Raw genomic sequence first — 27864 nt, 5'->3', positions numbered from 1 at the left:
TCCGCGCCGGGCCCGGCCCCGCCTCCGCGGCCGCGGGGCGGAACCGAGCGCGGGGGAATGGCGGGAGGGAGCTGCCCGCCCCCCGCGACGGCCGCGGGTGCGGCGGGGCGGTAACGGGGGCACCTACCCCGGGGGGAACGGACGAGCGGGGCCTCCGCCTGGCGTCCTGGCGCTGCCGGGCCCGCGGTGCTCCCTCAGCACGGACATGGCGTGTGCGGCCCGCGGGGCAGCGCCCGGGTCAGAGCAGGGCAGGCACCGGTTGGAGACTCCATTTCTTGAGAGGTTCGTGGATAATTAGCGAGGAGAATCCAGCCGTGGGCCTCTCAAACTAACCGGATGGTAGAGACAAGAACGCTCCAATTGATTGTTCAAAATCTTGAACCTTTTATTAATAAAATACATCCCAGCTTTACCTTCAGTAATAACACTTTGGTATCAGTGCAGTTCCCTTTTAACACACATAAATAACAGGACCTCGGGTTTCCAAACTGCAAAGATGTTGCCACCAGAAAAATACCTGAAGAAGGATCTTGCAGGGATATGAGCTCTTTATCAAACAAAAAATCTCACGACTCTTTGCTGCTTCTTAGCTTAATTCACACTCTAAATCCTGTCAGGGTACTATGGCAAGCCGCCCCCCTGTATAACTGCTATGCAACCAAATAATCCACAAAACACACAGCAAACCACTCCATGCCTTATTCAAAGTCTTCCATACTAATTATAACTAAAAACCGTATCAATTCTTTACGTAGCTTCAGCTGTAGACTGTGCAACAAGCAAACATGCTAGTAGGAATTTAAATAAATCTCAAGACTGGTCTTGCTAATTGAGGCCATGATCCATAAGAAGTTGCAAGTTTTTAGTCCTGTAAGAAAGTGACTTAAAAGGTTACACTAAAAACCTGATTTATTTAAAAAAAAAAGAGTAAGGACAATGAATGCAATTTAATTCTATAGGAATGTGGTAAATCAGTTGTGTGTACCGACACCAAAATAATGAGGTGAGCTTTGGAAGTTATTCTAAATCTCATAAAGAACTGCCACTGAGTCAAAACTCAGAGCACAGTGAGCAAGGAAACCAGCACCTAACCCCAGCACCAAAGGTGGGAAAGAGTCACCCTGTCAAGGGCTGTAGAACACGCTTTTCAACTGTTGTTATTGCTGGGGTACACACTGTTAATATTAAAATCCTTTCAACAATGGAATAATTCATTCGAAGCACACAATTTTTAAAAACATTTTTTTTCTTCATAGCTCATTTTACTGACAATCAAACCGATTTAGTAACATCACCATTCACCAGCGTACCCCTCCACAAGCTTGAGTTCATACGCCTGTAGGATCTGTACAAGAAGATCCCCAAATTCCACTGGAGTGGAAGCAACACTGCTCCTGTGCCAAGCACTGCCACGCACACAGGCCAACGTGCTGTAAAAACCTTACTCGATCTACAAAGCTCAGGGACCTCTTCAGAAGAGCAAATCCGAACTGTAACACCTATTGACATGAAGGTCCCTGAAAAAACAGCCAGTCAGAGCAGCTCAATACTTTTTTAGCTCATGTTTTTTTCATATTTGTTTACTTACCATATTAATCGCCACGAATTTGCTTTTTAGAGATTCAGGAGTTGATAAATAAAGCAGATTTTTAGTCAACATTATAAATTACAACCAACAAATTCAACAGTTCATTCTTATGTACTTCTAGTCCATACAAATTCCCTCTTTACCGATAAGCAGGAAATTCTGTCCGTGTTTCAGCATCTCCGATTATTCCTGATGTTCGTGCTCCTGCCCCGGGATCAGCCACCGAATGCTCTCCGTTCGAACGGTGGCGTACAGGACAAAGCTGGCCAGGAAGAGCAAAGAGAAGAGGAGCAGCCAGTCGATGCCTTTAGTCAGAACGCTGGGCAGGGGGCCTTCCCAGTCTGCCTCCGTCACAGCCACGTCGCTTTTAGCTTCTATACCTGAAAAAGGAAGGACTTGATCAACACCAGTGATAATCATTAAACACAAGGAAGTTGGTAACAATTTCTGGCCTCTAATGAAGGCCCTCGTAGGCCTATCTATGGTTTTTGTTTTGTTTTTCTTTTCAGCAGCACAGAAGGACCAGAGAGCTGGTTGGTGCGGAGCTCACAACATGCACAGCCAGATCATGGAAACTGGAATCCCTTTGTCTCCTCCAGCACAAGAACTGAAGTCATCTTATCCCCCCGCTGCTGCCAGCCTTACATGGCACTAGCAACAACACCAAGGTTCATCTGCCTTTACTCCCAAATTACATATTTGGGCAGGAAAATACACTCAATCCTTCCAGCACCCTCTCTAGTTAAACCCCACTGTTTCTCTGTGACAGCAGCCCCAGGAGCTGAGTTTCTGCTTTCAGCACGCCCTGAAATCCAGCTCACTGCAGCAACCAATTATATAAACCTCTGCCAGGTCCTCTCAGGGTCTTCATGAAATTCATTTTAAAGAACAAACAGCAGGGAGAGGAAAGCCCAGTTTGGAGCTAAAAGCCAGCCTGTTCTTCCTACTGACACATCAGGGCTCATTTACATACCTGTTTGATTCAAAATGAAGTCTTTCAGTGTTTCCAGCGTTCTGTCTGTATGATTAAATCTAGCCATAGGTTTAGCACCTTGGAAAAGGAGGATATTGGGTACAGCCACGGTCCCAAATCGAGTTGATAAACTGGTGGGCATAAAGCAAATACAAAGCATGAAGGAAAAGAAATCCACTGGAGGAAGAAACAAAGATAGTCACGATATAGAAAGTATCAGTTTTACTAAATTAAATTATTACTTCATAAGAAAATTTTAAAAAATCACTCCTATTTTTAAAACACAAAGCTTGCTAACGGGAATAACCTGATGCTAGAGCACAAGAAGTGTAAGTTACCTGCTGTGCTGAGATGCATCCAGTGCCAGGAAGCGAAGAGTTGGAAATGCTCGAGGTAAAGAATTAAAATGAGGTGCCAGACTGGCAGAAAAGCGGCACCACGGCGTATAGAACAAGACTAACGTACAGTCACTGCCATTAGGGTTTAAGAACTCCATCAGGTCCTTAAAGAAAGCAGAAGAAAAACAAACATAGACAATTACATATTTAAGAGAGTTAAATGCACCATTCAGCAATCAATTAGATACTTGACAATACTTACCAAGTAGCTGCACATTTGTTTAACCTTTTTAAAACAGATGGAGAACTGTATTTAACCTTTTTTTTAAGGATGTTTTAAAAGTTTATTACTTAAAAATATATATACACGTAACCATCACAAGAAGCAAGCTAGAAATAGGCACCGGCAATAAGTGCCATCAACAATTTCAGAGCGGCACTAATCCATGCAGCACGAAAGCTGACAGTTCACTGCAGGACACAGATGAGAGACACAGGCACATGGGCTGAGCTGCATCTCCATTTTTTTTGGCGCAGAATGACACGAAAAGCCTCCTCGCCCAGACATTTCCCCTTCTCGGTAGCACAGAGGATGTTACACAGGAAATTCACTAAGTCAAACACTGAAAGAAACACGCACACGGTGCTGACGGGGGATCTTCCACCATCCTCATGCGTTCAAAATAACGCCACGCAGAGAACCGGGCGAGCCGCTTACCTGAGACACGTTCAGGATCTGCAGCGTGAAGCGCTCGATGCCCGTGATGTTCCTCTCCTCGCAGTTCACTTTGGGGGCCTTGGCGCTGTCAGTGCTGTTCGGCTCCTCGGCGGGCGCGGGCAGCACGGTCTCCAGCGCGGCCTGCTCCCGGCCCTGGCTGCCCGCTTGGCCCGGGGGAGTCGTAGGGCCGCTCCCCGCGCCGCACGCATCGCCGCCGGCCGCCACATCGCAAGTCCCCTTGGCGACGGCGGACGCCTGGCCGTCCCTCGCCTCGCCCGGCGCCACCGAGAGCACCACGGGCTGCTGCGCGGGGAGCCCGCTGCCCAGCATCGCGTCCGCCATCTCCGCAGTCCGGTACCGCACCGGCTCGCCGCCGCTCTGCGCGGAGCCGCCCCCGGGGGAGCGGGGCTGCCCGCCGGCGCTCTGCTCCGCCACCGCCCCTGCGTCGGGAGGGAGATGTCAGCTGAGCCCCGGCCTCCCCGCGCACCGCCCGCCCCGGGGCTGCCCCCCACACGCCGCCGCCAGCGCCGAAGCCCACCGGCCTCACCTAGCGGGAGGGCCCTACCGAGCCAGGCCAGCGCCACCAGCAGCCGCCACATCCTCGGCGCGGCCCCGGCCGCCTCCGCAGCGCTGCGTCGCCCCGGACAACGGCCACTTCCGGCGGAGCCCTGGCCCACTTCCGCTTCCGGCGCACCGACGCCGTGCGTGCGTGGCGTGCGTGTGTGCGTAGCGCCGCGAGGGGGGTGTGCCGCCATCTTGTCTCGGCTCGGGGCGGGGCGGGGCCGGTGGAGGCGGGGCTGGGGCCGGGGCAGCGGTGCCGCCCGGGGACCGGCTCTGTGCGTTCGCTGTCGGGAGGGCGAGCAGCGCCGAGCCTGCGCTCTTCCTCCTCCGACCGCTCGCCCAGTTTGTACTGCTGTGGCGGGAGGCCTCCGGGCGGGGGCGGGGGAGCGCAGGCCGCAGCGGCGGGGACACGATCGCCACAGCCGCGTTCGTCTGCGAGCTCCAACAGCTCTGCAGCTGAGGGGACAGAAACCTGCTAGGGCTCGGAGAGCGGTGCAGGACAGCACAGCAGCGTTCAGTCCCTGCCAGTGTTACATACAAAACGGTTTGGTTTTAACCAAGTTTCCTCTCCCCAGCCCTGCTGTCCCCCCTGCACACAGCGGCACACGCTCCTTCGCGCCCTCTGAGCTTCCGTGTGTGCTGACGCTGCTGGAGGTCAGCAGACATGTCGCTGTTGATTTAAATTAATTCAGGTCGAAAATTCTCGCAACAAGGGAAATGTCGTCCTGAGGACTTGAGAGGATGTTATGACTGAAGGGTGACTGAGAGGGCACACAAACACATCCTTAATCCATTCCAAAGGCGTGTTTTGTTACAAGCCCGTATCACAGCCCTAAGGGCCTGCTGTGACCAGGGCTTCCAACAGCCACATCAGCCTGCCGAAGGATTTGCCTGCTGCCACCTGCTATAGAGAAGCACAGATTCAGTTTGGGATGTGTTTGTGCACCTTAGATTTCAGCAGCTGGACTTCTCTGCCCCAGATTTCAGTCACAGTAGGCAAGCTCCTTCACGGCAAGAGGAGCAAAAGAGGACACGGACTGGGACAAAGAGGCAACGCCAGGACCTTCACCAAGACCAAGGTTTCCACTCCTGTACAACCCTGACACGTCCGCGCAGCTACAACATTCTGTGTATTCAATAGCGCAAAGATGGGTAGAAAAGAACATGACAGGGAGGAGCACAGGCTGAGGTCACATGGGCAGCTTAAACCTACACCTAAATTTGGGATGCGTGACTTTGTAATCTTTGTTTTCTCAATGTGGCTGCAGTGGATTGTTTTTATTTAAAAATATGACCACTTGAAGCAGCAAATACACATTTTAGTATTATGCATATCTCAAAGGCCTACTCTAAGTAATCAAACTTGCATTAATTATGTGATTTTTTTTCACTAATTAGAACAAGCTTTTGTGGTTTGAAAAAAAGAACATGAAAGGCAGGAAGATTTATCTGCCTCAGATCATTTAAGCAACACTTCACAATTCCACAACATTTTTCAGCTTCAAAGTAGTTAAAAGTTGTTAGCTAATGATTTCTTCCAGCAACCCTGCAAGATAAGCAGGTATTTTTGCTGCGTTTTTACTGATGGGGAAAAGGAGACACTGCCATCCCCAGGCCACGCAGGGAACCTGGGCGAGAGCCAGCTCCAGAGCACAGTAGGTTTGGGGCTGCCAATTCTGCATGGTCAGGCCACACCTCTCTCTTAAATGTTAAACAATAAACACAGAACCACAGGCAGAACCCAGATAAAAATAGCGTGAGCAAGGCAGCGCGTCAGTCCTTTACTCGTAGGTATTATAGCTCTAAATGATTAACTGTCAAAAACAACCTTGGTCCAAAAAGATGCTCCATTGTCACTAATTCACACTGCACTATTTGTGCTACTTCAAGAGATCACAGCGAGGAGGTACAACACCATAACAACGCCATTCCAGGCCCAAAGCAAGTCTCATCATACACATTAATGAAATTACTAAAAGATACAACCATCTTAAAGACGCCTTCAAGATGTCCAGCTTGCGTAGCTGACACCCCAACGCTGCTCGTCTGTCAGCATAAGTAAATCACAAACTGTTCCTGTCTCCAGAAACCACACCTGGCCTCGCACACCAGCTGGGTATCGAGGGAACAGATTGTGTTGCAACTTTTATCCTTCAGTTCATTGCATGGCAGAGAACAGAGCAGCCGTGGAAGCAGTCAAGCAACTTCCAACACAGCTGAAAAGCCTCTATTCTTGTACGATATAATTTGAGTATAATTTGAGTGACTTAACATCTAATACTTAAGGTTTCATGACAACCAGGAAAACAATCCATTTTGCTCAAGGAATCACATCCAGGATTTTTAGACCAGGAGGTAGCAGACCGTAATCAAACTCTCTCCTGAACATACTCAGTCACCTTGAAAGCAAAGTATTTAGAATCACCAGAATGGCCAACAAAAAAAAAACACAACAAAAAAAAGCATCAGATTTCTTTCTCAGCTAAAAACAACTGCAAAATAACTGCAACTGACATTTAAAACATTTCAACTCTAAATATATTCAGGGCCTTTGAAAGTACATGGAAGAGAAAACAGAGGGGAGATGCAGACCTAGCAGTCTAGATTATTTTCTGGTAGGTGGGACTGCCCATCTTCCCCCACAGTCATTGAAAAACTTCAGTAGGAAAAGAAAAAAGAGCGGTCAGGTGGCATGCAGAGCACATCTTACCAACACAGATAAATTGGAATATTGCTAGAATACAGGGATGGATACATCTTATTCATCACAGAATAATGAATAATGACCACCACTCCATGAAAAGTTGAGTTTATGAGTACTCTCAAATTGATTTCCATGTGCAACAGAGGAAAAAAAATTAGCAGCTTACTATTGATACATATATAGCTATAGCTCCTTTTCTCCCCTCATATTTAAGTGAGAGGATAAGAACTAAGTTACTGTAGCAGCATTTTCCGTTCCCTAAAAAATAAGCAACATTCCTGTTTTCTGATACTTTGCAATTCATACGGGCTTCCTGCCTTAATTCAAATATACGGGACTTGGCCTCTAACAAGCAATACGCATCTCACGCTGAAATTCAGAAAGCAAAGTATACTGAAAGGCTTTCTTTATTCAATTTAAAAATCACACAATACAGTGGCCTCCCAACTCTCACAAATCCTGTGTGCATTTTGAAGTCCACACAGGCATGAAAACACTCGGTCTATTGCAGTCAGATTCAATTACACTTCAGGGAGGCGAGGGACAAACACAACAAGCCACCCAATTTTCAGTGAAATCTGTACAAGGTGTACCAAAACACGTCAGTTCCAGTTCGAGTCACTTAACTATGACTGAGACATCGGGAGAACAAACAGCACCTCCATTTCCAAGAGAGAAGGGCTAAGGCTATTGGTTTGGTAATGCTGTCAACAGGCATCTTCAGCCAGAATTTAAAAGATACTAAAAAAAAGCCCAGAGAAAAAAAATGTTAGGTTTTAAAGTATTAACTTTATTAATAAATATACATCCATATGATGATGTAAATACAGATCATGAACACTACTCCATTCCCATACACATAATTGCACACGAGTAGCTCAAGTTCATGGACATAAAAACATACACAGTATCTAATCAGGCTTTTTACAGCGGAGGACGGGGTGCTGATACTAGTTATTTAACAGATTACTGTTTCCCCAAAGTAAACCTGTGGAAAAGCAAATGATGAAAGATTAAAGTATCAGAAAGTGGTTCAAATTTCAGAATACACATTTTTCTATTTGAAAAAAAAAAAAATCACAAGGAGAAAGGTCTAGTCTCTACTAAATTCATAAATATATTTAAGCAGTGTTAAAATATATGCATTAAAATAGAGAAGAATAAACTTTTGTGGTCAGAAGTGAAGGCTACAGTTCGAAATATTTATGATTGTTATCAACTGTTTTAACTGTCAACTCTAAGGATATCGTGAGACATTATTATACACGTAACAAGGAATAGCAGAGTCACAGCTCATGAAACCATCGGACAAATGGCTTCACGTTGCTCTGCATTTAAAGCTCTTCAAAAATGGGGGAGGGAGTTAAATTCTCATCTGAATTACTCTCTGTATTGTAGCTCCAAGTAATTCATTTCACAGACACATCACTTTTCACTGACAAGGCCTGGTTTTGTCCTGACTGAACTCTAAGATCTCTCAGACAAAATGAGAATATATTCATTCAGAACAGAGATCTTTAATGGCTCTTGATACATAGTTATTTTGATTAGTTTAAACTAAATCTGAAATATAAAGAACATTGCTCTAATGACAAAGCTAACTGCTGATTTTAAAACTACTACCTTTGATATCAAATTTAGCCACTTCTGATGGTGTCTGATTTTCTTCTGCCATAATATGGCGCTAGCATCTTGAATATGTCCAGTGCAAGACTTTATAGTAGCAAAATTATTTGGTTTTAAAGTTTAAGTAAATTTAATCAGAAACTGAATAGTAGTTACTATATGTATATTAAACAGTGAACTTGTATAGCATCATTAAGGAATAACAGCAAGCTAATACATTTCATTTATGTATAAATAAGACGTTAGAAACTTGATAATTAAAAGAAATTATTAAAAAACAAACTTGACATGTAGATCTTCTGAACAGTGTGAACAGACAACAGTGAGCCTAGCTTATGAATAGCTGACTTATGATATATAATATAAAATAAGCAATTTACCTTACAAGTAATGTTTTCATACTATGGGGGGGAAACGCCAGTTTTCCCATCGGTGCTCATGAAGTTTAGGCATTAACATGCTGTTTCAGTGTTTGTCATGGAAAGAAAAGTGTTGAAAAAAAGCACAATGTATTCTGCAGATTATACATAGGAAAAGCAGAAGTATTTGAAAATTCCATTTCTAGTTCACTTTGAATCTCAGCTTCTTTTTTCTTCCCCTCACTGCACGGCACCAGTAAACTATAGTCAGATATAAAATAAATCAGAATTAGGAAGTGTGCAGCAGTGCACTTCTGGTCTCCTTGCTAAATCCAGAGTGCCAAGCAGCCCATTAGACTCTCTGAACACTTCTCTACTTTCTGCTCATCATTTCACAAATGACAATGTTAATTGGTTTTTACTGGGATTATATTGCATCTGATATAATTAATAAACACTGTAATGAACAGAAATTGCTTAGATGATTTCATTAGTTCATCAGCATACTTGAATACAGAATTCATTACACTAGCAGAACAGCAATACATCTGCGTTATCTCCTGACACACAGCACAGCACCGCTGAGGAGATGCACAAGTGAGGAGCGGAACAGGAGCAAACAGGATAAACAGGAGGAGGTAAGAAGTGGAGCTTCTCCAAGGTACAGCGGTGACATGCAACACGTTCCTTGCCAGCGAGGGGTGACACTCCTGCAGTTACTACGTTCAGCTGAAGAGGACCGCCTTCCCAGCTGAGCTCAGAAAGAAGGTAAAGCAGTCTTTTGTTGAAAAATCATCTGATTAAAAACAGCCAATACAGCACAGATCCTGAGGGTGAATTAACTCACGTTAGCCTTTTGCATGTGTCAGAAGTTACATCGTTCTGAGAAAGATTGCTAAAATTTCAGACTTGTTTGTTGAGGAACAGAACGTACAACTGGATTTCATCGCTTCAGCACGAAGAAACTATTTTTTAGTAGCAGTTTAGCTGCCATTAGTTCATCTATCGACTAAGGAGCCATCCAGTACAGTTGAGGTTCATTGTCTTAGTTGCCAGTGCATACACAGTTCCCCCAAAACAATTCAACACACCTATTGTAAAGTACAGCATAAAGTCCAGCTCAATATGTGTTAGGCATCACTGGAACACCTGAAGGCTTGCTGCTTTTTTCCTGATAAAAAAGGTATGAAATATGACATCTGTTTCTTAAGGGGTCATCACTGAAATCAAAGAGTTCTCATCAAAATGACAGCAGGCCACAACAACATTCATGGTAACAAAAATTACCAGCATCATTACTCATTCAGCACAAGCTCAATTAACCCAAATTTTTCTGCTTCCCCAAATCTGCAAACTGTATATATTCCACCCCCCCAGATATCTGAAGCTACAAATTTATCAAAATGTCATATTGTACGTGAAACAACTTAAATGTAAAGTTTCTTCCAGATTAAAAAAAAAAAAAGCTTTAATTTCAGCAAAATAAATTTAGAACAAACAATATGCAACATTGAGGACTGATTTTTTTTTTTTTGAAGTCTAGATTAAAGTATTTTACACACACACTCACACACTCTCTCACACTTGAAAGAAAATTAAACACACCCAGCTGAAAAATGGAACATTTCTTTTGGAAGGAGGGAAGGTTTTAGTTGGAGTCAAGAAAGGTATTTATAGTTAACCAACAACATTTTTTTTCAGCTTGCATGCATAGATGAATTACTTTATATCTGGGGTCTAGCAGTGCAGTAAACTGCGTCCTGTTTGCATCAGCTATACAGTTTGCTTTTATAAATCGTGAAAATGGTGTCCTTTGGTAGGTGTATAAGCTTCCATAACTTAAATATAGTGTAAGTGTCAAACAACGAAAGAACTATTTCCAGGAATATCTGGCAAAACTAAGTCTGAAAACTTGGCAACAGTGTCTATTTAAAAAGTTTAATTTGTAAACATTATAGATTAATACTTTAAAAGCTATGAAACTGTCGCCACCTAAGCACAGATTTTAAAGGCAAAAACCAGTGTAAATAGCTATTTACAGATTTAAGAACACACTGTTTAATATTAACCAAGTGCGGAACTAGAATGAACAGTACTTAATTTCTTATAAAATATTTCAAATTTCAAAGAATTATTTGTGGTTTGGTATATGTACTATCAGGCATTTCAAAATTACACAGCAGAGTCCTGTAACAGCATAACTAAAAGACCAGCTATCACCTAAAGGCAAATTAGCTTGTATTAATAAGGCGCTGTGAAGCTGTAACACGCTGTACAAATGCTCAGTTTTCTTTAATATTTCCAAAAATATTTTTGGAGCATTAGTTACAATTGTCTTACTGCTACAACTCCAAAAACAAAAGCCACCTGAAATCATCACTTTAAAAAAAGGTTGAGTTTTTTCTTGTCTGTTTTTTTTAAGTATCTATTTGAGGTCTGTAGAAGCTCCTGCAGAGGTGGAAAATGAAGCTTGCTGCTTTCTTTTATCAATTTTTCTTATCAAGTAAGAACTCATCTGGCTGAGTTCCTTGTTGTGGGATAGGCCACATCATGAACCAACAGCCAGCTAGTTCTGTCCTCCTTATTTCAATTATTTAATGCATAACCACACAACTAGATTTGCCAGAAATTGAACGTAAAACTAGGGACATGGACATTACTTAAGTGTCGACACCAAGGCATAATGCATCCCTTCAGACTTTCTTATAAATTATGATTTAAAACCAACAAAACCCCTTTAAACCAGTGCCTTCTCAGCATTGCTTTAAAAGTTACTCAATTTCACCCGTAGGCTATGGCATTATTTGAAGAAAAATACAATCTAGAAATTGAGACTTAGGCAAACACTACAACAAAATGCAAGAAACATGCCCAAATTCAGAGTAAAGCGGATTAGTAGGGAGTTCCTAATTCCCTCCTGTCATTCATGAGGCTGTTTCATTTTGCTACTAGTTTCACCAGCAGCATGTACTCCTCTGTTATGCACCATAGGATAGGGAAAACCTGCACTGCCACAAGTATAATTTAGATTTGCAAGCCGTGATAGAGCTTTAATGCTACCTGGAGGTCTGCCTGGGCTGACTTTGTATCCTGCTGCTTTAGTTGTACCCAAGGGTCTGCCTGGACTTGTCTTAAATCCAGCTGCTTTGGTGGTCCCCAGGGGTCGACCTGTGCTGGTTCGGTACCCTGCTGATTTTGTGGTCCCTGACGGCCTTCCACGTTTACCAGATCGGTTGAGGTTTTTCTTTTTCTTTAGTTCATCTTTTGTCTCTATATTCCTGCCACTTGTGGTCTGCAAGTGCGATTCGTTCAACGCATCTTGTCTCTGGCACGCGATCGGTTTGTGGCTGACTGCGTGGCCGTATTTGCTTTGCTGCGTGGCGTACAAGTCAAACTGATCGGCAGATCTCACATTGTCTTCGTTAAGGCAAGAGCTCTTGCCGGTCCCACAGAAAGCTGTATTGCTGCTGGCAACAGGGTGCATCATTTTCTACCAAAAATAAGAGAGACAAATGTGTATCAATATATAATAATACTGCAGGGCTCCACAAGTGATAATCTTTCAAAAGCTCCCTCTGTTTCTTCAAATTAGTCTGAACTACTTCATCTATTTTTAGTAAACAGGATTGATATCAGTAAATTACTTTTTTAAATGAGAATTTTTATTAAGCTTTCACTTGAGGTTTTGCATGGTAACCTTTACACATAGTTAAAAATGACAATTTAAACTGTATTATTCAGATAGGTATAATTAGGGAAGAAGTACGTTAATGAACTAAACAAGAGCATTTCAGCAACCAAGATATACAATATCCGCTCACCCACCATGATTTCAAAACCTTTCTGACTGAATCCCATCTAAATTCTAGCCGTTCTACTTGCAAGATTAACCTATCACCTGTGAGCCAAGGAAAAATATGGTATCACTCTCTTGATTTAGTACATACAGGCTCCTAAAGATTCTTTTTTTACCTGCAGCAAATTAATAAAACACTAATCAGTTTTGTCATTTCTTATCACAATTAATGGGAAGGAAAGAACCGGGTATGGCATTGAGCAAAGACAATGGTGCCATAGTTGGGGAAGCAGAGGTATGAAATGATTCTGTCACAAAGCACAAGATGCTGGATTGCAGAAGTGCCACTGCTGTCCTAGTTAGAAGAGCGGGTACAAATCACTGGTAATGCCAGCATTACCATTAATTTCATTAATTTCAGCATTCTGAAACTTTTTTAGTATTAATGCTTCTAAATACCAACTGCACAGATACTGCCTCAGATTTAACAGTGGTAATACCATAAGAAGCCAGCAAGCCACTCAAGGAGCAACAGGGTGATATTTTCACCCATTCAACTATATTGGTTCTACAACTTAAATAAGCTGCAAACACTCAGTTTAAGATAATGATATTTAGCCATGCTGAAGACAAGATTAAGCCAATCCATATCTGGCACACCAGAGTATTTCTGTGCCATACAGTCAGGCTTAGGGCACCAAATATTTCTTCCTGCGGTAAATTTCTCTAGCAGATAAGGTCTGGAAGATTTATTCTATTTTTCCCTGCAGAAGCTCTGGAATATCAGCTACAGCAATCTAATTTAAATTCTACCATTGATTACTGAATTTATTTGGCAGTTATGAATGTCTCCTTCCAGCCAGAGAGCAAGCATACAGCAGAGAGGGTTTATTTACCCGGGAGTAAATCCCCGTGCCCTTTTCTTCTGATTACAATGGATACATTCCCTGCCGTAACACCCAATTTACCTTGGCTTGTCAAATGAGCGTTACAGTGTATGCATTACTCTTGTGCAAATACAGGAATATGGCTTTATGTCAAATAGTGAAATCATGATAGTAATATAGTTTAAATATTAGATGGTTCTAGCAGAGATTATTTGAGTTCTGCAATTCTGGTGGGTTGGATGGGGTACAGTGGAACAAACATGAAACCACTGTTATTGCAGGTGTTGACTAGCAAACGGAACAACTAAGAATAATTAGCAAGCCTGCGCTTAGCAAAGAACAAAGGAAGTAAGCTACAGGTCAAGAGACAGACAGACTTCTCTGTGCAGCAATAAAAAGGAAGCTCAAGGTTTTCTACAATTAGCAGTCAAAAAAAATGTTACCTTCCTTTAACCCCACTAGAACAGGGCCCACAGTATCACAAAAAATACCTGAGATTTTTCATGACACGTAATTGCAAACATAAGGGTTCTGATAACGTACTTTTGCTGCCGAGAGAGTAAGGCCAGCGGCTCTGAAAGGCTGTTCATCTGTTTGTGGATACACTAGAGGACACTTGCAGCAGTTAGCAGCATTCTTGTCTCAGTACTCACTTCAAACGCAGGAATACTGGCTTCAGCCCCAAAAACCTTGACTGCCACAAAGAAGGATGAGGTCAGCTGCCCAGTATCTGGGGCACACACCAGAGCAGGGAGAAGGCACTGAATAAAGGGAGGGCCCCCTGGTATTTCTCAGGAGACCAACGACAACTTGGACTCGTTCCTGTCTATGTTACGTTCTTATTCTCTGCTTTTTGTCCTCATTACAGTCAGGGGGATTTTTCCTGCAGACATCATCCATCTTTCCTGGGGAGAACCATCGCAGGTATTCCTAGACAGTGCATGTATCCTGCTGTAGCTGGCAAACGTTGGAGCTTCATGACCATATGCAGGTGTTTTGTGTCTACTGTAATATCCCTTAGAGCCCCTGACAAACACTAATTTTATGTACAAAACCTGGCTGATGCTTCCAGTTTACCCTCCATCTGGCAACAGCCAGTATCACTGTAATGGATGAAAAAAGACAGACGTACAAATCAGTAACTGTTTAAAATCTCTTACAAGAGGAAGATTAAAAAAACTCCACAATCTTGGTAGAAGACTGCCAACGGGATTTTTTTTTAATGCTTTTCCTTTTTTCCCCCCTCTGCATCACTTTTCATCAAACCATGAAAATTTCAAGTAGTAGCCAAAGTTCGTATTCTGTGTTTTTTAAGACTTTTTTTGGAAAAGTTTTAAAAAGGAAATCTGTAATCAAGCTTAATTACCCTAAAATGGACATCTCCAGCATGATTTTACTTCGCTCACATTACAGCAGGGAATAAAAGAATGTAGCGAGTCTATCTGTAGAGTGGAAACAGGTTTCTTGGCAGGGAGATATACAGTATAAATGAGAATTGGTATAAAATGCAAAGCTATGCCAATTTAAAAATCACACTCTAGCTAAATCGTATAGCCAAACACACACAACTTTGTGTGCAAGCATTCTTAAATAAAACTGGGCAGAAAAGTTTCCAGCGAAATAGAACTTACTTGTTTGCAACCTGTAAATAGACACGTAAAAGATATTTGCAACAGTTTACTTAGATCACTTTTTAAACTGTTTCAACTGACTGGTTGAACGTCTCTGTGTAAACAAATAGTTAAGATGAGGCATTGTAGTAACGACATTTAGTCATATTTCAAAAAGATTTTTACTGGAAAGTGGCCGTAGAGGATTTTCTGTATGGATCCTTTTCTATCTGGTAATTTATTTCTGCACAAATGCTGGGGAAGGGAGGAGACAACTGGATAAAGCTTTGGGAAAAGAGAGGCAGCATTAGAGCTTCCCATGCGATGAAGCACAGAAGCTCCACTGCTGCCAGAAATAAAGAAACAGGACCATCCATGCGGGATCCACAAAGCTGTGCTGCAGGGGGATTTCTGGGCATGGCAACGACCCCTCCTTTTAAAGCACAGTCCCGAGTACCTGCACAGTTAGCCTGCTCTAGCACTAGCGAGGCGAGTTTGAAGTTCTGCTTTGCTCAGATGACAGCCAGGCTACTGATCAGTCACTACATGATGTATGAGGCTGTCATTAATATTTTTTGTATCCCCCAGTCAAGCTTGATATCGTTTGCTTCCTTCTGCTGGGAGACGAAACAGAAGCCATAGTATAGGCAATACAGATGCAGCACAAAACTTAAGACATTTCCCCTAATTCCAGTGATACTACAGGTTTTGGACAGACACAGAGCATCCTCGTGTCCCTAAGTACAGGTTAACACACCGCACAGTTCTAGCTTACAGCTGCTAAGGCTTCTGTTACTGGCATGGCCCATCTCTCTCTAGGCTTGAAACTACGCAGAAAATCCCCACTCATGTCTTGTTCAGTACACAACATTTTAAGATCAAAGCTACTCAAATCACACAGAAAAACACCCTCGTGGGTTGTGACATGCTGCTGTCTTTAGCTTTCAAACATCACGCCCTTTGCCGCCTTCGTGGGCACAATTTAGCTGCCAGCGTAGATAAGATGAACACTTTCACAAGCAGAGAAGGTCCACAAGCCCACGGGAAGAGGCACTTGCTCATTAAATATTTTATACTGAGTACTGGACCTGCGACCCATTATCTGCATTAAGCAGAATAATCAATTCCAACGTAAGAAGCAGGCAACTGCTCTGGTCTCACCCACCCCAGCCTGCTTTAACTACAGCCTGGTTAGCACCAGAACAGACCTGACTCAGCAAGTGCTTCTGACTTCTGGTAAAAACACGCTGGGATCAGAGCAAAACTGAACAAAGCTGGAAGCACATCTATAGCACAGCTTCTCAAATGATGGACACCAGGAAAGGTCAACTCCCATGGCCGACAGGGACCATTTTGCTTTCAACGAGGGTTAGTATACAAACCCCACGCTTCTTTCTGAAGTTTTACACTGCCAAGCTCGCAATGATTTCAACAGCACTGACGGAGCTGTAGGAGGCTGCTGCTGCAGTGTATTGTCATCATCATCCAACCTCACTCACTGCCAATATGTACGAAGTATAAGACAGTACTTAAAACCACAAGCAGCTACAAGTATTATTTCTGCAGTAGGACTCTGAACATCACTTCTACCACTGACACCGCTGCAGTGGAGCACAGGACCGGCTCTGTTCAAGACCTCTGCATAAAGAACGCTCTATGCCACGCACGGCAGCGCAGCGGCTGCAGGCCCTGGGGAACACCAAAGGCTCATTTTCTTTGCAGGGGGAAGTTTAAGCTGCAGCAATATTTTCCCTTTCAGGATTGCAACAGAGATATAGTATTGGTTGTGCCCTTCCCTCTTAGAATAGCGGGTTTAAGAAATACTTTCATCACTCAGTTAAAACAATGAATTATATCAATTTAAATGTTTTTTAAGTATCCCTTTTGTCAGCTCCTTTTCTACAGGTTAACTCTTGCTAAAGTAGGATCTTGCCCAATTTTTAAAAATCTGTAACTGTTTTCACAATGTTGCACCTTACCTTGAGTATTCCCATAAATGTAAATATTTTAAAAATCCTAAGTATGAAATCCTGTCAGTGGCACAACATACTAACACCTGAACCTACATTTGACATCTAATCTACTTCTGAAGCTGGGTAACCAGTTTCTCCAAAATGTGCTTACGAAGCACCTTCCCCAGCTGATTGCATAATACAATTTTTCTCACCATTTGACACTAGATAAAATACATCAAAACCAGCCAAAATATAAGAAACAAATTCTTTACAGCAATAGCTAGAGCTACTACATGACAACATGAGGCTGCAAATTGAAGAGACAATTTTGAAAACAGTTTCTTTCTCAATTATTCTTACTGCAAAACCACTAAGAAATTAAGAGTTCCTCAAGCAATACAAGAACTTAAAAATTCAGTTCTTCCCCTGGTGACCCAGGGTCATTTTCTCACATGATGAAGTTAAGGGAAGAGTTATTTGGAGGAGATATACCCACCCCCTTCAAATTCCTCTTCCCCAGGCAGAGGGGGAGCCTTCCCTCGCAAAGGGGCTGCGACTCCTGCTCCTTAACTAGCAGGTTAAGGTAACTGCTCCTTAACTAGCAGGTTAAGGTTAAGGTTAGCGCTACTAACCAGGTAGCGCTGCAACCTGGGTGCATCTCAGTGCCTCCGCGAGTTCAAGTCTTTTGAATCAGACACCCCTGGAGAACCAGTGCTCTCCAAAGCCTAAGCACCAGCTTTGTATTAAAGAGAGACTGGCGCTGCTCTCACAAAGATTAGATATTGTCAGGCACTAGCTAGGCTAAGTGTCAAGTAAACTGTGAACTTTTAGGGATCGTTCATGATTTCATTGCAAAACCAGGCAAACAAGTAATTGTTACGCTTTCTAACCTTAAAAAAACAAGGCAGTCATATCTAAGGGCAGAGTTTCACTAGATGCCAACATCGGCAAGAATGTCAGCTGACTTCTTCCCACCCCAAAATGAAGATCATATAACCACGTGATGATGAGAAACAGGACACTTGAAAAGGTTAAGACAGCTTCACAAAAATGAAGGAAGATCATGTCAATGATCTAATTAACTGTGCACCTCCAGTTATACTGACACAATTGACAGTTTGGTTTCATGATCAATAGAAACCACTCTGAATCCATGTTTTTCCAAATGGGACAATCTTGCCCTTTCCTCTTCTCTCACATTCCCACTCTTTGCGCCAACACTATTGTGCAAGAGCAGGACAAACCAACACCAGGCACCTGATCCAAGTGAAAACTAATCCAACAAGTAAGAAAAAGCAACAGCTGGCTGGCACTGAGGCAAGAGAGGAACAGAAATGCACATTTCCATTAGAAGCACAGAGACAGACTGAGGTCCCAGGTCAGCCTAAGCCACGTTACCTACTGGCTGCCACTGGTCCCAGTTACTTGAGATACTAACCAGACCCCAAAAAGATGACTTTGACAACTTAATAGACTTAGAAGACCGGAATGAAGGGTATGACAAGTCCCAAACACAGCACAGTGAAGGGAGGTTGGGGAAAAATCCCCACAGCTGGGGCAGCACAGAATCAAGGTAGCCATCAGGCCAGATACACTGGTTTAGAAGTAAGGTTGTGAAACTGCACCCTGATTATTCTGTGGTTCTGTAATTACCAAACTTCAAGGCAACCCAAATATGCATATGAATGACGGAGCAGGTAGAGGTAGATCTTTATAAAGAAAGGATTATTAGTGTTAGCGAAATTGCCCATTCACTTCAAGAAGCTATTCCCAGGTAAACAGGAGCAGACCTCACCATAGCCTAGAACAACGGCTTTGAGGAGCTGGAGGTGCTTATTCATCTCCGTGGGTGTTCTCACCCACCCGCTCTTCTCCCCAGGGAACAGACCTCGCTGTCGTCTAGAACAATAGCTCGGAGAGGTAAGAGGTGCTCCTTCATCTCAGTGGGTGTTCTCACCTCCCCTCTCCTCTTTCCCTAGCCTCCTCCCACAAAAGGATTTTGAAGCTTAAGAGATGGATCAAACATCTCCATCCTGATGTGCGCTTCCACGGTGTTTTGCTGCGACAGGACTAGTGGGAAAGGCTCTGGACACATGTCAACACCCCAACCACAGCCGCTGCAGAGTACTTGTGCTGGACTGCTGAAAGACAAAGTCCACTTGTTGAATCTGTTCAACAATGGTCAATGGACAAACACATGGGACTTTTTTTTGTTTAAGGCTGCATCTAAAACCTGAAGGATACAGATACGGACAAAAAAAAAAGTTGTAAGAGAAACTGTGGCATGTGAAGCCTGAAATAGGAATAAACCATAATTGAAGAAATATATTAACTGAGTGTTCCTCCTACTCTTTCATTTTACAAAAATAAAAACCATGCGGATCAAAACAACTTGTTACTTTCTTTAGAGAGACATCCAGAGAGACATGCATGCAAATTAAAGGTGTAACTATTCACTAATTAACCACCCCAGAAGGGCTATGCACAAATAAGGATGTAGTAAACTATCTGTAACTATCCACAAGAATAAACACCATTCACAGGCGCTACGCTAGGAGAAGAGGCACAGAAGGGACATATCAGAGGCCATCCCGATACCCTGACGTGCAGGTGAATGAAGGCACACGCTACTTCGGTACATCAAACAAATACATCCATGGGCTGTACGCACACATTGAGTCCCCACACTAACAGAAATATGTTCTAAGTAAAAAGCACTGCATCTACGCTATCCCCACGCACGAGAGCCCTGGGTGCTGAAGGGAATTAGTAATAAGCACAGGGGAGAGGCCAGGCTGGGGAGCAGCAGGAGGCCCACCCAGCTCCACCTGAAGGGGCCAAGGGCCAGCTGAGGGGACAATGGGGCGGCACAGCTCCCTCCTGCCCCGGCCCGCCGCCCCAGCTGCCACCAGGCACCGCGGCAGGGGTCACGGGAGCGGTGGTGCGGGGCTCGCCTCGCCAGTCACCTGTCTGGCGTGGGTGGCAAGAAACAGGGCCTGGCCCAAACCCTTCCTCGGGCCAGGCTGCGGCCTCCTCCCCCCGGCCCAAGGGTATGTCCCGGGCTGGGGGGACAGCGGGACGGGGCGGCGATGGCGCAGCTCCCCTCCCGCACCCCGGACCGGCGCGCAGGGGGGCCGCCCATGAGGAGACCGGGGGACCCCCCTCAGCGGTGGGGCTGGACGCGGCCGGCGGGGGAGGGCAGCTCCGCTCCGCTCCGCTCCCCTCCCCCGCCGGACGCGTCTCCATCTTGCCCGCCCGCCGCCTCCCACCGCGCGGAGAAGGGACCGGGGGACGCCGACCCGGCCCGCACCTACCTGAGGGGATCGGGGCGGCCTGCGGGGCGGCGGACGGGCGGGCGGGAGGGAGCGAGCGAGCGGCCGCCTCCCCCACACCCCGCCGGGCAGCTGCAGGGAGCGGCGCTGCGGCGGGCGCGGGCGGGAGGGCGGGGCGCGCTCCCGAGCGAGGCCGCGCCGCGGGGGCGCGCGGCGAGCGTGCGCGGGGAGGGGCCGGGGCGGGGGGGCTCCTCCCGCCTCTGAGGCGCTCAGTGCCGGGGACCCGCCGCCATTTTGTCCTGCGGGCGGGAAGGCGGCGGGCAGCGGGCCGAGGTGCGAGGCGCGCTCGGTAACGCGAGGGCCAGGATGGTGCGCAGCAGCCTCGGGCACGGGCGGTCGCCGTGGCCCTGGGCCTCTGTGAGAGGGCAGGGAGCAGAGGAGGGTTTGCTGAGCAGCAGGGCCAGCGCTGGCCCATCGTTCCTGTGCTTCTCCACCTCATGAATAGCATTATTCACATTCGGCTTTGCAGCTGGCTCTGAAGGATGAATCAGTGATTTATTGTACAGTAAAATAAATCCTAGAACATGTCCTCTATATTTTAAATACTCTAAAGGGTTAAGCACGTTCATGAAAACTCAGGATTCCTGGTGCTTCCATTACTTTCATTTGGACAGAGGAGCATGATACTTTCTGTCCCAAAAGCGCACACACTGCAATCCATTAGAGAGGACTCAAGCTTCAGGACTGTATTAAAATAATGTATTAGGTTAGCGCTCTCACTGCTGACTTTGCAACGAAGACAGCAGCCATTTCCAATGTAACTCATACAGGGTTGAGTCCTTGTACCACAGCCACTCGTATCCTACAGCAGCAGCAGCTCCAATGAAGTACTGTTGATTATTAAAGATTTTGCCCTATTACATCCATCTGCATTCTGAAGAGTTTAGTAAGAGTGCAGGTGTTGCAATGGCCCTTTACTATTAAAAAAGACTTTGAGTGGCAACAGCAACTTCAACTATTTCCAAGGAGAGCCCATTGAAACAGGAATTTTAAGTTCCCAGCACTTTTCACAATCTGACCTTTTGTTGTCAAGGTCAGTTTTAGTGAAACGATGTGACAGCCCACTTTGTGGAGGGCTATGACCAACACATTTTTTTATGCATGTTTGTTAATGACCGTAACAGCATCAGTGTCACTGTATACTGATCCAAACCTTCCTGGCCTCTGTTAGCACCCTTGGGCCATTGACAGTGGCATATACACACACCTTCAAATCACAGGGTGGAAATGAGCGTGTAAGTCCCTAAATGACTGACATCTGAAAGAGTCTGAAAGATGTTCTGCGTTACTCAGATGAGGTCTTAGAAAATTAAAGCAAGAAAGATCAGGCAAAAAAGAACCTGTAGCTTTTACAAATGGCTAATTCCGTTTTTCTAAATATTTTCCTCTCCTGCTGTTGTTTGGGGAGCTGACTGCTGTACTCCAACCCTGTGGTATTCCGTTTCTGCAACACTTGGAGCTCTTCAGGCCGAAAATTGCTGTGAAACATCCTGCCAAGACGATGGTTCGTTCTTTTGCCAGTGCTTCCTAACGCATGCAGGAATCCTCACTTGCACTGTAAGAAAGCAGCAGGGAAAAGCAGCATTTATTTAGCTTAATTGAGCAAATGACTCAGTTTATTTACGAACCTCATCTTTCTGCTGTTTTTAACTCTTGCTGGAAATGCTGCCGCCAATCAAAAGCAGGAGAGTTTGATACCTCTTTGGTATCCTGTTATTTTCCTTTTAGTATCTCGGTCTGGAAGGTGGTGGGAGTCAGGCTGGGCTCAGGCTCCTGATTTATCTAGAAGAAATCCTGATCTCAACAGAATGCAGAAGCAGTCAGATAAGAGGAGTGAACTAGTAACGTGAAGCAGCGAGAGGTTCCACCCCAAGATGCTGTGAAACCCGAATCGGGCTGGTTTTGTGGCTGTCGCCTGCAGACTGGCAGAGCGAGATCTGAACGTTTGACCTTGGAGCTGGACATGCCTCCACGAGGGCGCTGGGTCTGTGCGACTGTCCTGTGCTGTGCTCCAGGCAAAGCCCTGCCAGATGAGCCGGCTCTGGTGTCCACAGTGCTCAATTAATCTGGTAGCAACAGGGTCTGGTTTCCTCATCTGCACGCTGCGCTAATAAAAACAGCAACCAAACAAAAGATGAACTGGTCTGCGAGTGTCTTGTTTTGTGAACGCTCCCCAGGGCTTGAAGCACGGCCGTTACTCAGGTTGTGAATCTGCTTCTCCCTTTTCTTTCTCTAAAGGACTGTTCTCACTAGCAGTAGCAAATGATCACAATTAATTATCTGTAAGGTAAAAGATGCAATGAAATGCTGCCCCTCCCTCCACCCGGACTGCAAAGTCCCGTTGGTGGATCCAAATTTCCAAGGAGAGGAAGGGCCTAAAAGCACAAGTTCCTCCTTCTTCCAACACAAGAGCTTCTCACTGGTCCTCAGCTATACAGCACGCTGAGCAAGCCGGGATAATTCAACACCCTAACTGCCACGACCTCCTGTCTATTTAACTATAAATTACTGGAGCTGATAATTTCTGCACCTTGACTTGCTTGCTGACATGCACAGGCAGAGGAAATGTAGGTTTTAGTTAAGATTAAGGATTTTTGTTAAGTGTAACATTTTCCTTGCTCGGCAGCTAGTTTCAGAACAGTTGCCCAGTGCTATTTATTGTTCTGAGAAACGTGTTTGTGATGATGAACTTCATACTTAGAATGGCCAAAGTATAAAATAACTTAAGAATCATATGCTCACTGCACAATAGGTTATTAATATTCTTAGCTCACTAGAACTACTTAGTTCTGAGATACTAATTAATTTACCTCTGCTTATGCTGGTCAGCTTGACAATTTTGTATCTCTCAGTTTGACTACAGAAAAATATTTAAATCTGTTTCAGATGAGAAGTCTCAGAGAAGCAATGTTTGGGTGGCAATCACTCAGACTAATGGTCATTTATTTAAAAACAATTGTTTCCACTGTAGCTAAAATTATGAAAACAAATCTTCCTGCCTAGCATTGTATAAACATTTTATAAAATGTACATTTTGGGACAAATTCGAGTCCAGCTGTGGGCCTTTTATCTTTACATTTTTAGGTTGTTCTCTGCCTCCACTCCCCCCATACAGCCACAGTTAGCTGGAAGCCAGAATTTCTTCTGCAAACGCCTGAGCTCTAAGAGCACAAACTTGTTTAAGCTGAGACCATATTTGGAAGAGATCTGGGTCAAGAAAAATAATCAAAGGAGAGCGCATTCCTCGAGCGTCACGTGAGGAGGCCAGAGCACACACACAGGGCCCGGCGCTCACGCTGGGATACAGCATTCTTTTATTATTTTAGGAAGATCCCAAATCCAGCCTTTGGTGTTTGTTTTATATGTGGCTATTACAATGGCAGAATTTTAGCAAATCTTTGCTTAAAAATCTTTTGTTTTGTCTTCCACTTGGAAGACCTGAGTGAGGAAAGCTCCTACAGATGGTACTTTGAGCCGCAGACTCTTCTATTCACTTAGCAGCCAAATGCACATTAAACAGACTGCAGTGCTTTAATTGTACAAGTAACATCCTAAGCAGCCAGGACAGGGAACAGCCACAGAACATGCCGGGCTGTGATCTACACATTACGTTTTGGTTACAACTTTCACAGCATAAAGACTAACATGTAAAGTAGGCCTTAAGCTGCCTATTTAACAAAACAAGAGGTGGCAACAACGTGCAACATAGTTAGGGTAGTATAAAATCCTAAGCTGTGATTGCACACATTTTTCATCTTGCTGTGAATTCTTTTTTCCCACCCAGAACACTGGATTTAGTCCTCAATCCCTCCTTTTCCTGACTAGGACAGAGCAAAACCTCTGCTCATTTGCCCACTCGTGTGCATACAGAGTAGCCTGATGTGCTGATGCAGACCTGCTGGGGCCAGCACCTCAGCCTGGGGTGGAGGCTGCCATGGGAAACAGTGGCACAGGCCTCCCCCTCTCTGCCTCCAGGCACTCCCAGTATTCACCATCTCTTCCAGATTCACAGACCTTCACCCACACAGCAGTTCTCTGCCACTTCACTGCCACCTACAAGTGCCACTGTCCTGCTCGTGAGAACAGCGATGCCCCCAGAGTATCACCCCTCACCACCACCACTGCACAATGACGACACCGCACTACTGTGACACGCAAGGAAAAACTCCTTAATGACCCAGTATCGAATATTTGTATCACTTATCCACCCACAATACCACTGTTTACTCAAGCACTGAAAGCATAAGGGAACCTAGAAAGCTGGCAGCGCTATCACCCTGGGCAGATAACAGAATAAGCTCTGCTTACGTGTATTAGGAAAAAAAAAAACCAGAAATACAGCATCCCTGTGCTCTTCCAACAACTGGTGACAGGAATCTGTCCAGGGCAGACTCCCTGGAAAGCAGCCAAACCGTGATGTTTATAAAGAACTTGTCTATATCCACGGACACACTTGGAAAGAACTAAATATAACATTTTTCATTAGTTAATTGTTGTCTTCTCCCAACTTTTATTCTCCTTTTGTTTCCACTTTTTTTCCCCTTGGATATTTGTTAATTTGAGAGTTTCTTCTCCTCTGGCTTATAGATATTTCCCCTCTGTTTTCATGGATCCAGACACCTTCACTGTGACTTTCTTACCTGAGTCTGAGCTGCATCTCATTGCATTTCAAGCAGAAAAACACAAGCATGAGTTACTGTACACATCACTCTACTCCAAAAAGTATGAGTTTAACTGTCATAGGGAAAAAATGCAGAAGCAACATAAGTACAGAAAACAGATGAGCTATTCAGAAATACAGTTTCTGAAAAATATACATTGAAATTATTTTTATTTTTTGCTGGAATTTAAAAAACATAGGAATATTGACATTGCATTTAAAAACCCCAGGAAGTTAAGGATCATACATTGTTGCATCTCTGAAATCCAACAGCGCAAAGCTGGAAATCACAAAAATGTCTCCATCATGCCTTTTTTAGGAGATACCTATGTATATATGCACATTTTGAAACAATATTTTTAAAGAAGTGTCAGACTGTCCAAACTTGAAAGTTCTCTTCATTAAATAAGTCAAAATCTGTCACTCTTCTGAGGGGACACTGTCAAAAAGTTAGACAATTCAACAAACAACTGGTATGAAACATATCAAAACCCAGTTCTTAACGGAAGGAAACCTGATGTATTTAAAGGGAACCACAGGGCTTTCGTTTAAGATTTGTGTTTTAAATTTTGAGCAGTGTTATTGTGTGTGCTGTTTCTCTTTGTTCTACTCAATGTATTACGATTGGCAAGTATTGGGTGTCCTTATCCTAAATGTATCCTGTTAAGTTGGTATAATCATTCCTTTCCTGTATTGCAAATAAGGTACACTGATGTCAGAGTAACAGACAGTTGTATGCAAACAGAAATAGTAATTTAAATTACCTGAAGCTGGGAAACAGAAGTTGTAAATTTATACAGCCATGATGCAGGTTGCGTGATTTGTCTTCACCAGGGTTAAAGCAGTATATACACAGCTGGTTTAAAATGACACATTTCTTCTCAACGTGTCAGGTACGAAAAGCTTTCTACAAAAGTCCTTTTGAAAGTCATCATCTTGGAAGTCTTGCAGCTGCTAGAATGGGACGATTCAAATTGCTACCGCTTAGGCTCCAGATAAGTACACAGGAAAGTTAAATGCTTAAGAGAAGGAAGTGTCCATCGTGAATACTAATGGTTATGGGGATGAGACCTCACAAAGAAGGGTCTTGCCTGTCCCAGTAGCTTATCGACTGCAATGATAGTCAATATTTGTGGAATTCACTCACAAATATCATTATTCATTTTTACGTAAAGCCATGTCCTAACAGTAATAAAGACAACAACCCTGGGGGAAAAAATCACATTAAATGTTTATATAAGAACACTATAAAAAAGTGACAAAGTCACATTTCATTACAAAAGAGGTTTCTCTTTTTTTCTGAGAATTTCTTTTTAAACCAAACAGGCTTTCATTCTTATGTCAGAGAATGAGGAAAAAAAATCAAATCCTAAAATTCTGATGTTTAGGAAAAAACAGGAAAACTATTTTTCATACTACAAAACATTTCACTTTACAAAAAACCCGAAGAGTTATTCTATTACCTGGATGATAAAGACAAAGTGAGATGCGAAAAGGGTAAGATCTTACTAGACTCAAGTACTTCTGGATAAAATTCTCTACTCTGATCACTGCAAGACTCTCAGACCTTAGGGGGACATTTGTACAGGGAACGGATATGTGTGGAACCAGCCAGAGAGATGCTATGGATCAGGAGAAAATCCTGCCTTTATTTTGGTGGTTTGTCATTTTTCCAGTATAAACTGATATGGTGTGAACTGTCCCCACAATATGAAGCATTCTAACACTTTCCAACACAAATCCCAACCTTGTTTAATTTACTTAAGAGTATAGTCCGTCAGGAAAATTAAAATCTGTTTTATTTTATATTCTTTATGATGGAAAGTATATAAACTGCACTTTTAAATTAAATCATGCTCCGCCAAAACTGGTCTGCTTTAAGACTGATAACTTTAGTGGAGAGAATTAAGATGTTTCAGCAAGTATCAATTTTCTGTTAAAAAACGTCCGCAAGACAAAATAAAAAAATTCTTAATTTACAATAAGCAGTGTAAACAGCAAAAACAACAGAAGCCACAAAGTTTCACGCACCAGCCACTGGCAGAGAGATAACTCCAAATACTCATAGAACTTTGTATCTTCCTTTGTTGGTTGGTTGGTATGAATTTTGCTGCAAATAAAGGAGAGAATAATCACAGTTAAAAGTGAGAATGAATAAATGAATTGCAATAAAACCCCGTTAAAAATATTTTGCAAAGGAAGGAGATTGCTAAGGAACTGCTTATTCACATGTAATGTTGATTTCTTGTTTCTTTTTCAAAATTGACCTCCCCATAACAAAATGATCCCTAATGGCTCAGCAGGACCACTGGAACTGACTGCTGATTTGATAGGCTGCTTAGGAGAAAAAGCCAAAGACACTGTCAAGTCTAACGTAGTATCACTGAAGGTTATTCTAGAGAAAGCCAAGGTTTCTTCAAGAGAACTCAAAATATGATTTCTCAAGACAACATCTTATGTGAAAAGAGAGTACATGTTGAACACAGCTGATTAGTAGCTGGGTATGCTGTAAAGCTACAGCAAAGCAAATTTCTCAACATGTACAAAGTATTAAAATGAGGGGAATAATTATCCTCCCCCCTGCCTGACGGTGCTGAAATTAGGATGTTTGTTTGGACCTAATTCTTTAAGGGGTCTTCAGTCAAAAAGCTCTGTTAATGTGTTATCTCCATCTGCTGGCTGGAGAACAGCCCTCTGTCTGGCTGATTGAGCACAGGAACATACTTTCTAGGCTGTTCAATGAAACAGAGTGTTTTT

The 27864-nt window shown here is 43.7% G+C and overlaps 3 protein-coding genes across 9 annotated transcripts in view; all 3 read right to left on the bottom strand.

Moving 5' to 3' along the window:
* Nucleotides 1–360: 360 nt before the first annotated feature.
* Nucleotides 361–4278, bottom strand: TXNDC15 (thioredoxin domain containing 15). 2 transcript variants are annotated; one of them, XM_068409015.1, is made up of 5 exons: nt 4165–4278; nt 3618–4057; nt 2900–3063; nt 2562–2692; nt 361–1968 (listed from the first exon to the last, which is right to left on the bottom strand). In XM_068409015.1, the coding sequence occupies exons 1-5, from the start codon at nt 4214–4216 to the stop codon at nt 1772–1774; spliced, it is 984 nt and encodes a 327-aa protein (XP_068265116.1). In that variant the 5' UTR covers nt 4217–4278; the 3' UTR covers nt 361–1771. The 2 variants fall into 2 exon arrangements, with proteins under 2 accessions (XP_068265116.1, XP_068265117.1); XM_068409016.1 differs by having other exon boundaries at nt 4183–4278.
* A 3373-nt stretch (nt 4279–7651) lies between these two features.
* On the bottom strand, nt 7652–25928 carry C10H5orf24 (chromosome 10 C5orf24 homolog). Of its 4 annotated transcripts, none has more exons than XR_011048816.1 (3): nt 25872–25928; nt 8889–12357; nt 7652–7870 (listed from the first exon to the last, which is right to left on the bottom strand). XR_011048816.1 is itself a non-coding variant. In XM_068408571.1 (3 exons), the coding sequence occupies exons 2-3, from the start codon at nt 12352–12354 to the stop codon at nt 9998–10000; spliced, it is 468 nt and encodes a 155-aa protein (XP_068264672.1). In that variant the 5' UTR covers nt 12355–12357; nt 25872–25928; the 3' UTR covers nt 7652–9997. The 4 variants fall into 4 exon arrangements, 3 of the variants coding, with proteins under 3 accessions (XP_068264672.1, XP_068264669.1, XP_068264670.1); XM_068408571.1 differs by having other exon boundaries at nt 7652–10038; nt 11928–12357; XM_068408568.1 differs by having other exon boundaries at nt 7652–12357.
* Nucleotides 25270–27864, bottom strand: part of DDX46 (DEAD-box helicase 46) — a 22764-nt gene continuing 20169 nt past the window's right edge. Inside the window, exons 23-24 of one of the 3 annotated variants that reach the window (XM_068408566.1) lie at nt 27139–27217; nt 25270–26313 (exon numbers count right to left, since the gene is read on the bottom strand). In XM_068408566.1, coding sequence (XP_068264667.1) covers nt 27170–27217 — 48 coding nt within the window. In that variant the 3' untranslated portion in view covers nt 25270–26313; nt 27139–27169. Of the gene's footprint in view, nt 26314–26727; nt 27218–27864 lie in introns of those variants that run through there. The other 2 variants (XM_068408567.1, XM_068408565.1) reach the window with 2 other exon arrangements.

Source organism: Nyctibius grandis, chromosome 10 (genome assembly GCF_013368605.1).
Source record: "Nyctibius grandis isolate bNycGra1 chromosome 10, bNycGra1.pri, whole genome shotgun sequence".
In the NCBI taxonomy this organism is placed as follows: Eukaryota; Metazoa; Chordata; class Aves; order Nyctibiiformes; family Nyctibiidae; genus Nyctibius; species Nyctibius grandis.
This window is presented reverse-complemented; position numbering and strand designations above follow the sequence as displayed.

Coding starts and splice junctions, on each gene's coding strand:
- TXNDC15 (XM_068409015.1), bottom strand. CDS start 4,216: ATGTGGCGGCTGCTGGTGGCGCTGGCCTGGCTCGGTAGGGCCCTCCCG. Junction 4,058..4,164: donor CGGTAGGGCCCTCCCGCTAG/GTGAGGCCGGTG, acceptor CTCCCGACGCAG/GGGCGGTGGCGGAGCAGAGC. Junction 3,064..3,617: donor AGATCCTGAACGTGTCTCAG/GTAAGCGGCTCG, acceptor GCTTTCTTTAAG/GACCTGATGGAGTTCTTAAA.
- C10H5orf24 (XM_068408568.1), bottom strand. CDS start 12,354: ATGATGCACCCTGTTGCCAGCAGCAATACAGCTTTCTGTGGGACCGGC.